This window comes from Lepidothrix coronata, unplaced genomic scaffold, assembly GCF_001604755.1.
Source record: "Lepidothrix coronata isolate B3197 unplaced genomic scaffold, Lepidothrix_coronata-1.0 Scaffold0, whole genome shotgun sequence".
In the NCBI taxonomy this organism is placed as follows: Eukaryota; Metazoa; Chordata; class Aves; order Passeriformes; family Pipridae; genus Lepidothrix; species Lepidothrix coronata.
Window position 1 is genome coordinate 18,245,324 of NW_016690180.1, and position 13,319 is coordinate 18,258,642.

Here is a 13,319-nt window from a genome sequence, read left to right on the forward strand (position 1 = left end):
CTGCAGTTTCCTACCTTTTTTCCTTTCTCACAGAAGCATGGGAAGTGTGCACACTTTTTGATGAGCCCAAACAGGATGTCAAGCCACTTCATATCGGCTTAGCTCCTGTAATGAAAATTACACCACTGCCATTGGCTGTCTCTTCCAATATTAGCTATCCCACTGCTTTTTGTATATCATGATACTTGTATTTTACAGCAGTATAGCATTGACTTGTGCTTCATCTGTGATCCCCAGTAGCTGCCCACCCTTTGTTACAGAAGTGCCCAACCTGCCCTGGTGCAGCACCACGGTCCTGCAGAGCTGCTGTTTATTCCACACCATTGCTTTTATTCTTTTAGTTTATTCAGAGCCATGTCTGAACCACTGTTCAGACCATTTAGACCATTACACTCTGGTTTTTGCACATTTATCTGCATCCTCTCTTCATACTTTGCTCTCCCTTAGTACCAAACTGTAACTAATTCTCAGATCACTCATCAGCTTTCCTTTTATTTCAAGTATAAGTTTGTGAGTGCCAGAGGATGCTCTGCAGAAAGTGAGTGCAGCCTAGTTTTATTCCTGTTTTGGTTTTTACTGCATATTTCCCATTGTGTACTATTGGTGGTCCACACTGTCTCTTACACCTGATAAGAGATTTATAATACTGTGAGCAAGATGTCAATGAGCCTTTGTCAGATTTCTTCAAACCCAGATGTGGAAAATCCTTTATAAGTAGCCATACCTACTTGGCAATCCTCTTTTTCTTACTTAAGACCAGGTAACTCAGTTTTTTTCCTACAATGTAAAGATACATGTTTTTTCCAAGATCAGGATATTTAAACAGATTTTGTCTTCCCAGCTCCATGCTTTTGGGCCAGCAGCTCTGGATGCTTTATAACTCTAGACAAGTTACTGTTTCCTCTCCCATATGGCAACTTACACATTCTGTTCTTGTGAAACAGGTCAAGCAATTTTTGTTTCTTTGCATTTTTTTCATAACTCAAAAATGGTTTTCATGACCATTTTCTGATGCTGATTCCTCTCATGTTCTAGGCATCAGTAAAGGCTGCTTAGATTATTCTTCAACTTCTTTAGTGTACAAATAAGGGTTTCTCTTGCTATGTGAGAAACTTCCTGATTTATGGAGATCTAGGTGAGGCACTTTTTGCTGTATTCTTTTGTTTAGTTTTGTCAATCTGACAGATTATACTGTTTGATTTTTTTCTTTCAGCAACAGAAATTCACCCGACTTATGTCTGCATTCAGATTTATTGGTTCCTTACCACAAATTAAACTTAGACAGGCATTCCACAAACTTTTCTTTCGGTGGCTGTGCCAGCTCACCTACTCTCCATCCTCCACTTCCTGCCACATTCTCCTTTTTTTCTCCATGTCTAGGCATCCATAAAAGGAATCAGTGCTTCTGTCTTTTATCGTGGCTTGTCTGTAAGGGGCAGGTATCTTAACTTGGCTGTAGCTCTTTCTTCAGTGATCAGCTTTAGATCTGCTTCACGCTTACTGGTAGAAGTGGCCTCAACATTAACTTAGGACTTAAAATCCTTTCAAAAGCATAAGTCTATGCATTTCTACTTGGTTTGGAATGTTTTATGTCAGTTGTCAAGCCATCACTGAGTAATGTGACTATATTCATGTTTTTTATGTATTTCATGTTTTTCCAAGCAGGTCTTATGTAGGTGTTATTCTTTGTTTTCACCTCGTGGCTCAGGGAAGAATATTTCTAAATTGGGGTCCTGCTAGGAATTAGAATAATGAGACTTTTACATTTCATATTGAAATACATGCATACATGAAAATTCAGATGCTTAGAGAAGTCAGTCTTTTCAAATGGATCTTGTCACAGGTTCCTATTACCTAAGGTGTGGATTTCACAAATATGCAGAGGTTATACTTGATGTTTTACTGACACAGGCTTGCCCTCAAAGCTTTCTTATTTACAAATGTTGAAATCTTTGTTTAAACAATGGATTATTTCTCTGTACATGAAATGGAAGCAGAGCTGAAAAATTCTTGTCTAGAAGCTGTAAGAATGCCTTAAGACGTTTTTCTTAATTAAAAAAAGTTCTTATTCTCACTTAGGTCGTGCTCTTTTATCTATATGCAAAGTTTTCCATTTGGAATAAAGGGTAAATTTTAGGGGGGGAAAAGGGACTTAAAATTAGGTTTCAGTATTTTTATTGGGGAACTTAGCATAAATTTCAAACAGTTCAGTAACAATAACATAGTTTTAAAATTTAAGAAATTGCAAGTAAATAGTTAAGAGCTATACTCGAAGTATCAATTCTTGAAATTGTGCATTTTGTTACCTGTCTTTCTAGTTTAAAGTTCTAGAGATGTGTGTTTGAAGAAATTCCCTTGTGTATCGTATTTGTTGCTGACATTTCCTATTTATCAGTTTACTACTCACAGCTGGTTTTAAATTATATTTAAGTAGTAGAAATCTCAGAAAAGGAAATTACTTATTTGCAAATTGCTGTTTGACCTTCCTTAATTCAGAAGTCTGGTGGGTTATAAACCACCCAGGGACTGTCTCATCATATTTCTGAGATGATCTCTCTCCATAACATAATTGCATTTATAATGTGAAAAAACTATTATGAATTAAAGATTTGAGCTTAAATGACAAGATTTCCATAGCTGCATTCATCACAGCACTGAGATGGGGGCATTCTGCTTCCTCTGAGAGCAGCCTGAACCAGCAGCATACGTAGTTCTGAACCTCCAACCTTTGTCTTATTGTGCCTCATTCAAAACCATTTTTAATTATGATTAGGTAGAACAAAGATAGCAAAACCTTTTTTTTCTGTTGTGTTATATTTCTAATGCTAATACAACAGTACTCATCTGCACTACAGATGTTTAGGGGATTTTTAATTTGTTTGCATGCTTCTAACTTCTAGTAATGACTGGAAATTAGGTAGTTTCCTTTCCTGGAACTGATGGTCAGAGGCAGAGTTGTTTCACTAGATGCTATAAGAATCCATTATGTCTATCATAAAATGAATGATGCTTCCTTTCAACTGTTAGACTCTTAGCTGCTTTCTGTTTCCAAGATCTTTTAAGACAGAGTACTATGAATGATTTGAGGGATAGAATTATTATTTTCTTTATCAGATTATATACTATCATCACTAGTAAATTATGCTTCAAAATTTTATGGCTTCTTCATGCCCACTTCAGTGACAGTTTACAGTAATATTTTACTTCCTCGTTCTTCAAGAAGCCTGTGCCTTCTGTGGACTGCTAAATAATCTATATTAACACAAAACATGAGTGATTCTTGTCAAAAAGATCACTGTTCCATATAACTTTCTCAGGCTTCTTCAAATAATTATAACTTTAAAAGGGGGAAGCAATGTTGTCTATATTTAAACTTGTCAACATATTCCAATCTGTCCTGTATTTCAGGGAGCCATCCGGACAAAGCTCTGTACTTCCATGGCTGCACAAGTCTGATAAATTTCTTTTGTAAAACAGTTTTAGTTCCCAATTTTTGCAATGAAATTGGAATTTAAACCTTTTATGTTCTCTAAGATCTGTTACATGTAAGGAAGTGAGAACATTTTCTGAGGCTGACTGGTTTTAGGCAGAAAGTCGTGTTATTTCTGTAACTGTACTCTGAAACTGTTGCCATCCATTCCACTTGCCAAAAGTTTACCTGAAAATGCAACCATCTGCTGGTTGGTTTATAATTTTGTCTCTGTGCAAGTTAAACTTAAAGCTTGAACAGTGTGTGGATATCTCAATATATAGATTCAGAAAATAACAACCACTAAGTAATCCTCTTTCACTGACGTGCCACAAGCACTCTCCAATTCCTGCTTGCCTCATTTTAGCTCTCTTTCTCATATGTTTTGTATTTCATTCCTATTTTCTTTCTTCCTATCCCTTTTATTTTTCCTCAGACCAAGAAAACACTTCTGAGTTTGTCTGAAGAGCAAAATAAACTTTCCACCATAACTTCAGTCTGGGATTATGGCTGGTTCTGACTTCCATCCCTGTCTTTCTGTCTCTATTTAGTTCACCACCTTTCTTGGTACTCTGCTGTTTTATTTGTCTTAGTATTCCAGCTTTGTTAAACTCAGCTCTTATGTCTAATTTTTAAGACTCCCTGAATCTTGCTTATCTGCCCAGCTTGCTTTGATCGATTTCCAGGGCATTTCTTTCTCTCTCTCTCTCAGATTTCCAAATGGGATTCCATCCACTCAGCTGAAATATATTATTACAATGAGAATCCATTTGGTAAATGGAAATGAGACACTAAAATTTTCCTTTGTAGACTTTTTTTGTTATTGCATTTTGGCATTGTGGAAAGAGCTTAAATTTTAGAGACAATCAATCAGCCTCTGCGTGCTTGGTTTACTTTCATTTCAATATATGTTGCATTATCAAATCAATCTCTGTTAGAAATCATGCTGAGACTACTCTAGTCATTGTGGGTTTTTACCTGATGTATTCCACTATTTCTGGTTTTGGGAAATGTTAGAGTACTCTACAGAGAAAATTTTTTTATGCTCCTAAAGTTTTACTGTTTCTACTCAGTATTTTGAAACCTGTAAAAGCCTCAAATCATTGCTGTGTATCATGGATGCTCTTATGCTTTCCAAGCTATCGATTTACACATCCCTGTTGGTGGCCTTTAGCAAGTACAGTTTGCAGAATTTTTGTCAGACAGGAGGGTATAAGAACCAGTTTGACCTTGCTTTCAGCTTGTTCAGCAGGAGACGTTTTTATCTGTAAGTGTTGCAAAAGATTTAGAGAAACAGATACTTTCATAGCCGTTTTACAGCATACAAAGACACAGCAGTAATGGTAATCTCTGATGGGAAATGCTGAGGGATCACCTAACAGATAAGAGACATTTTTCCCTATTTCCACTTTTTATTTTTCCTACTTTTTCCTTTTTTCTTTTTTTGACATGCTGTGACATGTCGTAAACACAGATTAACTCAGCAAATGTATGGATTCGAGCTAGCCAGATTTTTTAAAAATTCCTGGTTTTCCTGAACAATGTGGCTCCAAACTGCACAGAAAATACACAGCTCAAAGAAAATTATTTTCATTTTGTGCTTGGCAGCCTGTCAGCTTCTCCTGTGTTGTTCTCCCATCCTGTATTAAAAATCTATTTCTATTAACACGATGATTTGGGTAAAACAAAATAAAGAAATGCAAAATTTCCCAAAGAAATATTTGTATTTGTACAGCTTTAGCAGGAAGTGTAGAAAAGAGCAGGGTTTTCTTTTGCACTTAGGAGCATGGGAAGGCCACTTGTTGCTTGCTTTAGTAGAAGGTTGAATTCAAAGACCTTTCTATTAAATTCTTTTTGCTTTAATGATAGCAGGAAATTTTTGAAGGGAGAGATGATCCTTTAAGGCCCTAGTGGGCCTGGAAACATAACCACAGACAGGGTTGTCTGCTTAGCCAGGGAGACAGGATAGGACTTCAGAGGCCATAGGGAGTACTCTGATCTGGCTGCTGTGATTTGTTAGAGTAACAGGCAATTAACTCTTTCTTCAGCACTGTTGAAACAGAGTAAATTCAGAGGTGATTCGGTTCTGGTGATATGGGAACTTACAGTTGGAACACACAAAAAAAGACCCCCATGGAATCATCAATGACAGTTTTCTGGACCCACTGGTTTAGTGTGCAGCAGCATCCAAAGAGAGCCAAGGGCACAGGAGGGCATCCTCAGCTTGCATTTTTTTGATTGCTCTTCTTTCAGATTAAAAAATATAGTCACATTTCCATATTCTTTTTTCTCTTTACTTTCTAAGAAGAGACAAGAATGATCAGGTGAAATACGAAATCTCTAAAATGAAGCAGTAAATATGTGACCAGCACTTCAAGACTAGAGGCAAGGGCTAGTAGAGGATAGTGCAACTAAAGATGGAGAAAAACATGTGAATTTTCAAGAAACCTCACTAGTTTGTCATACAAAGATTTATGAAAAAATGAAGCCTGTTTTCTTTTTTACTGGGCTTTTAGCTCAGTTGGCCTGTCTTCAAATTCCCTAGTGAAAACAAAGCTGTTGGATATGCTGTGGCTGGAGTTGATGTTCCATGTCACAGGAGCACCTGTAGCTGACTTCCAAAAATCACATGCATGGAAGCTGATTAACTGAGTCAGTCTCAAGTGAATAAAACCAAAAAAAGATAATCATTGCTGGAATGGTAAACAGATGGCTTCAGAACTGGAAATTCTAACCTTTTCAGAGACCATTATATAAGATCAGTAAATGTCTGCCGTATTGGAAGTTGGAGACCTCCATCCTCTTACTGGTACAAGCTTTGGTAAAGAGAACTCCAGGGAGAGGTAGAGTAGGGATAGAGTAGGGACACTCTACAGCCTTATTCCAAGCTCTACTGAAATAGGCTTCATGGCTTCTGGTAGCATCAGGCTGTAACCTGCAGTTCTTCCTGAGAGGAGGGCTGCTGAGTGTAACATCTCTTTCTTTTACAAGGAATGCTTCATGCACTGGGGAGCTTTTGCAAGCAGAGTGGAATAAAATTTAGAGTAGAATCTATTGATGGATTTGGCTGGAGAAATTTAACTGCTTCTGTTTAACTGTATTCCTTTAATTACATTCTCTGATTTCAAAAAGGTTTTCTTACCTTGTTATGTCAACAACTAGAAAATAAATCACTATAGGTAAAAGAATGAAAAGCAAAATGAAAAACTAGGTTCTTCTCAGTTAACAAATATCTTAATGCAGATCTCTGACCATATTTTCCACTTCATTTTTATCAAGGTAAAATTTTCTAAAACACTTAAGCTTTTTGTATTGTACTGGGAACTGAAAAAAAATAACATTTTTCTATTCCTGTTTTTATGCATTCTTTTCAAAAGCAAAGTCAAAAGAGTTCTTCTGTGAGAGGTAACTAAATAAATCACTGCATGACAATTATCAGCACATACTTCAGTTTTATTTTTGCAAATTCAGCCCAGCCTTTTACACCTTGTACAGAAACCTGTAAAAAACTAAAAGATGGAGAATAGGACAGTCCCTCACAGAGTTGACTGCTTGGAAAGTGCTGTTTGGTACTATTATAGCACTTAGCATTTTCTTGGGAAAGAATGATGGTCCAAATTCCACCAAATCCTGGTAATATACCAAGTTGGTACAATTCCTAGTTTATATACAGAAGTAACATGCCAGATCATATGAGAAGCCCAAACCTTTAGGTTTTTCTGTCTGGCATTTTCCCAGCATTAAACAGGGATTATCTGCCTACTGCTTTAAAGACAGTAGAAATAAAACCAAAGAACACCACATACCAAAACCAGCCCAACCCTCAAAAAACCCCAAACCAAACACCACCATTCATGCCCTTCTCTCCATTTAGCTATTGATTAGTTGTTAGGAGTTTACATTTTGCTGGAAAGTACAAAATCAGTAGGGGATGAGCAAAGCTGCAAACTTGAGAAGTCAGCTCGAACACGATATGCATTCAATCCCATGGTCTTAACAAAAAGCTTTGAGCTTCTGAGGGCAAATATTCAAGTCTGAAGAGGTTGTAAGTTCAAGAAAGCAACCTTGCTGGCTGAAGTCGTCTCCATCACTTACGCTTGCATTCCACTTCCTATATGAAGGAAAAGATCAGAGCAACCAGAGGAAAAGAGTACAAGGCAAAAATGAGAGAAAAGATAGAGGCTGAAGAACAACACAAGGAAATGCAGGGAATGGGAGCCATACACCAGTTACGGAGTGTTGCGAACTAGGGTTAGGAAATGAGAAATGGCTCTTCCACTGCCATGTCAGAAAGGCAAGGACACAAGCCTTCTGGAGAGCATACATCAAAATGTAAAAGAATTAAAACCATGTTTCAGATGATCTGTGAAAAATATCAGTGAATTGTCACTTTAGCCGTTACATAAGCTGTCTTTCCCTCTTGCCAGGACAGAGGAAAAGATGTAATCAGTCAGTCCATGGTATTTAGCAATGCAAGCCAATATGTTTTAGGTTATAGCCCTATACTGACTGACTGTCCTCAGCTACCCTGCACACTCATGTGAGCACTACACTACAGCAGATTCAGTCCTTCAGAATTTGCACTCGAGTCCTGTTTCCTTAAATGCAGCAAGTAAAAGCCATTAAGAGATATTTTTTCTGTTTAAATATTCCTTTGATAGGAAACTGTGTTTGGACAGTTTTTAGCATGGTGCTTACCTCCTACCCCTAATTACAGTACTTAGGACATTATTTTTTAGTATCTCAGTAATTAGAAATATTTTCAATCTTGTATCATTCTTGAAATCTTTGAAAAGGATGGTGAAAAACGATGAATTGCACACAGGCAGGTAAATCACTGCAGGAGGTAGACAATAAAAAAAAAAGTAGGGATGGAGGGGTTTGAAATTAGGATTGAAATTGTCTTCTGATTGTGCTTTATATGTGAAGAAAGACATTCTTTATGATGAAGATGGCGAAACACTGGAACAGGCTGCCCAGAAACATTCAAGGTCAGGCTGGACGGGGGTCTGAGCATCCTTATCTAGTTGAAGATGTCCCTGCTCATTGCAGGGGGAGGTTGCACTGGATGGTGCAACTTTAAGGTCCCTTTCAACCCAAACTATTCAAGATTCGATCCACATGTCTCTACTAGTCTGTTTAGTGACCCCTACAAAGGGCTGGGTTTCTTTCCCTTCTTGTATTACTTATTTTCCTAGATTTGAAACAAAATACTCTCTATGTATTAGATCTTTCATGGCTGTACCAAATGAACATTGTCAGCAAAAAAAACAAGCCCCAAACTCTTGCCCAGGTCCTGCTCTATGCCTTTACAGTGCCAGCTGGAGATAATTTAAGCAACAGAACCCTGTTATTGCACTTCTGCAAAGGAACAGTGTGAGCAGAAGACTGACGTGGGAGGGGCTCTGAGATCCCAACACAAACAAGCCCAGTCTACTTTACAACACAGAGCACAGCACAGTCAGGTTCTAATCTCAGTGTTTCTGGAACATAGTGCAGTAAAACAACAAAAAAAACCCCCACCAGAATGCACAATCTGCCACCACCTCATCTTGCCTCTTATCAGCTTGTTTGCAGGGGAAGAGGAAAGTGTACTAAACTTTTTGTCATTTTTTTCCCCCCTCTCCTACCCCCACTTCTTTTCTCACAGCACACTACAAGTGAAAGTCTCGGAGCCGCAGAATTCAATAGACATGAACACAGAAAATGAACATTTGAAGTCCATAAAGATGTGCCTTAATCAGCCCACTGAGTGGAATCTGAGTTTTTCAGCAGCATCTCTCGCCAGCTGTAAAGTTTTTAACCAAAATCTCAAAACTGATGAGAACAAATAGATTGCAGCTGTTCTTGCACTATTATTTTGTACATTGTTTCTGATTTTTTTTTTCTGCAAAATAATAAGCGTTTATTACATTGATCTTGAAATGATCTTGTGTGATTTGGCTTTATATACTACTAGCATTATTCAGTTTGATGTACTTTTTCTTTTTTTAAATACAAAGTTTCACATCTGACCATCATGAAATTCTTGCAGTACAAATTTATATCAGAATCGGATGTTCCCCTTTAATAGTATTGTGATTTTTCTATGTTCTTTAAAGTTAATTATTTCCCAATTTTATTTTTGTGCACGAAAGTTAATATATTATGTAATTTGTGGCATAGGTCACCATGTAAAGATTTATGGTATTAATTCAAACAAATCTGTAACAAGTGGAGACCGACTACCTCGAAGCAAAGCAGTACAAAGGTAAATTATCTGAGGAGATCTCCGTTACCAATGGATTGAAATGTATGGAAGCACCAGTTTGTTTCTGCAGTAGGCTCTCATCTTCACTTACCTTGAGAACTTCTGTGTGACAGTGTTTAATGACCGTGATGTCTAAAAGACCAAGCCTGCTGGAGAATCTCATGAGATTGTCATTCAACAAATCTGTATCTGCACTTTTTGAGGTTTCTGCTAAATGGTCTTTCTTCCCCATTCGTTTTTATGAATTCATGCCTGCCACCAATTAAAATGGATGTAAATGCTCTTCCTATTTCATTTTTTCTGTGTACTTTGGAAATGCAATGTAAAATCAAAGTTTTAAACTCTACTCAAAGAAGTAGTAAATGGTTGTAGCTGACTACATTGTAGACATTCCATGCTTAGATGATCTTTAGCAAGGTTCATGTACTTCATTCATCAAAACTTTATTATTAATAGAGCTATAACAAAAGTGTTAGAATAAAACCATATGATATATTTCTCTTTTCTGGAGTCATACATTCAATAGCTAGAGTAGAGGTTTCTTAATTCAACTTCGTAATAAGTTCTCTGTCCTTTGCTTGCCAAGAACAAATCTTCCAGAAGGAAATTTCCTTGGAAGACACTATATTTTATAAAACAAAGGTTTTAAGGATTCACCTGAAAGTGAAGATGCAGTTCCTCTTTACAGAGGTTTCTTGGTTTGCAGGTACAATCCAGTAACTGAAATAAAAAGATTGTTACGAATTCTGGTAAGTCTCCCAAAGATCCTAATAGGATATTGAGGCACTGAAGTATCACACAGTGCAGAACATGATTAAAAGAATAAACATTCACCATCACACTGCACCGTCTAGCGGGTCTTTATGTATCTCAGCTATTTAATGCGTGTGGATTCTTTGTGGCAAGAAAGCCAAAAGGGGAATTAAACTTCCCAGGGGAGAGGCACTGACTCAGTACAGCCCCACCAAAGCACAAGGAACAGTAAGGAGTGAGGAGGGACATCAGAGGCAATGCAGCCGGTATCTTATTCATGTACCCACAGGAGGAGATGCCATGTGGATTTTCTCATTTCAAAGACCCAGTAAATACCAGAACTTTTCTGGTTTGGACACGTCTCCCTCAGCTCCAAGCAGCAGCCTGGTTTTGTTAACTATCAGCAATTATTATTATTTGAATCACATTGACTTTTAATTGGCTGATGACACAGAAGTGGTCAGAGGGGAGTCGGTTCAGGCACAACCCAAGCTCCCCAGGCACTGCTGGAAGTCAGACAAAAAACACCACCACTAGAAAAACAAACATTCTTGGTGCAGCCCTTACCCTTCAGCTTGGGAGAGTGACCAGCCAAAGGCCTGTTCTCAAGAGAAAGTGTTTTAGGGTGTAGTCTGAAGAGACAATCACAAAACTGGTTTTAAGAAACAGAAACCAGTGTGGGAATAAACAGGGGATCGCTTTAAGTTTGACAAGTGACCACTACTATTTTATCATTAATAGGGAATCAAGTCTAGGTCTAGTGTGGCCATGTTTCACACCCTGTTGTGTTTAGCCAGCAAAAAGAGAGAAGTCACACCGCAATTGGTCCAGAGCAACAAAGAGGCTGTTTTAAAACCAATTAGAATATTTTAGGGATTAAAATTTTACTCTTTAATTAAGCAGCCAGGAAGTTAGGTACTCAACCCATAGAATTAAAGTAAATAACATTATTTTAGTAAAAGGAGTAATACATATGAAGTCAAGATTTTTTTCACTGCAAGTAATAAGATACTTCCAGACTTGGGTCCTTGTCACCTTTGGATGTACTTTTGCTACCATGTGACTTTCTCAGAAAGTCAGCTGCATGCATTTAAACTGTGATTATCAGTTATTGTGAGCTTTGAAGAAGACAGCAAACATCTGATCATCCCATCCTGCAATTATGCAGCTACCCTCTCCTCAGTAAGTGAAGTAATTTTGCAAGAGCACACCACGTTTTCTATCGCACAGAAATCCCTTCCCTTTACAGGGAGCTGGGCAGGTGAATCACCCAGAGGGGCTGGAAATTCAGTGCCAGTTGCTGGTCAGATTTCCAACCTGAAAGGATCACAGGGTAATTCAGGCATAAAAGGACATCACAAAGATCCTGCTAAAAAGGCAGACAGTTGTGATGACTTCGTTCAGTCATGTCTTAAACTAGGACAGAGCCTACATGGCCTTCCCAGGCAACCTGCTCCAGCAGTTCTCAACCTGTTTCACTGCCTTTTTCACCTTATATTCTGGTCAGAGTTTCAGTCTATACCCGCTGTTTTTTATCCTCCCACCATATGCAACAAAGAGCCCAATTCCATCTCTTCATCAGACTCCTTGCAAGTAACTGAGGATCCTCCCAGACTGAACAAGCCCAGCTCCCTCAGCCTCTCCCCATAGGGCAGGCACTACAGCCCCACACCAGCCCAGGTGTTTGCCAAAGGCAAACTCTGTTTCCTGTTAACACACCAGTGAAGCCACATCCACAGCACCTATGGATAATGCAGGCACCAGTTGTTGAAAGTGTATTAGTGGTTGAAGAGAAGGAGGATGAGAGAGAACTTGTAACTGAAAAAAACCCAAAACAAACAAAAACCCCAAAACAAGCAAACAAAAAACCAACCAACAACAGTTGAAAGCCCCAGGGAAGATCTGATTGACAATCAACTGAGAAAAACTGAACTATATACTTTGCCCATTTGAATTATGTTCAGGCAGCATTCAAGGGGAGAGAGAGCATCTCTGATCTCAAGTGCCTGCATGTACACAAACACCCTACAACACAATTTGGGGATTTGAAAAGAATTATCAAAAGAGGGAGTTCAGGGCCTCAAAATTCTGTTTAAAATTACAAATATAAATAATTTATCACAGTTACAGAAGCTTCTGAATAGCAAATGTCAGCAGAAAAGCATGTTGTGGCATTCTGCAGGTTGACAAGTTTCCAACAAAATCTGCAAAGGCGGAAAAGCAACACAATCCTGTCTGTTTCCTATAAGCAAGCTTGGAAATAACACAATAGTTTGGGCATTACACTTTGGGAATGCTACTTTTCACTTGTGTTCCTAAGTAATTTTTGAGAATTACCAAAGATCTTTTATAGTATATTTACCTATTTCAAATGCAAGTTCCACAGAAAGCTGCATTTGGCATCAATAGTTGAGATGCACCTGTCAAGCAATCAACATTAAGATTTCTCCCACTGCCTCTGAAATCATCCGTAATGGAACACAGCCAGACATGACCGACCAAGTGTTTCCATCTCCAGAGTGAATCTGCTCAGCCACCAGCGACTACTACGTGCAGTGTAATCTTCTGTTGTCCTGTAAAACTCACGACCATTCCTAGATATGTCATTAGAAAAAGATTCTGAACTGCAAAGCTACAAAGAACCCATAATTGGATGCTACTTTAAAAAGACAGAACATGGACCTTAAGAGCATTTCATTTTTTACACCTCTCTGTACTTAAATATTCCTTTCCTTACTGGATCTTATTTTGTACAACAAATGTTTTTATGCTTTTCTAAAAGTACATCACTGATTTTACATAACAAGGTGAAGATCAGTAGGAGACTTCCAGAGTTCAGTTTATAAA

General features: G+C 38.1%; 1 protein-coding gene across 3 annotated transcripts in view; it reads left to right on the top strand.

Moving 5' to 3' along the window:
* Positions 1–10,214, top strand: part of LCORL (ligand dependent nuclear receptor corepressor like) — an 83,702-nt gene extending 73,488 nt beyond the window's left edge. Inside the window, exon 7 of one of the 3 annotated variants that reach the window (XM_017837264.1) lies at positions 9,120–10,214. In XM_017837264.1, coding sequence (XP_017692753.1) covers positions 9,120–9,303 — 184 coding nt within the window. In that variant the 3' untranslated portion in view covers positions 9,304–10,214. The other 2 variants (XM_017837027.1, XM_017836872.1) reach the window with 2 other exon arrangements.
* The last annotated feature ends 3,105 nt before the right edge of the window (positions 10,215–13,319 follow it).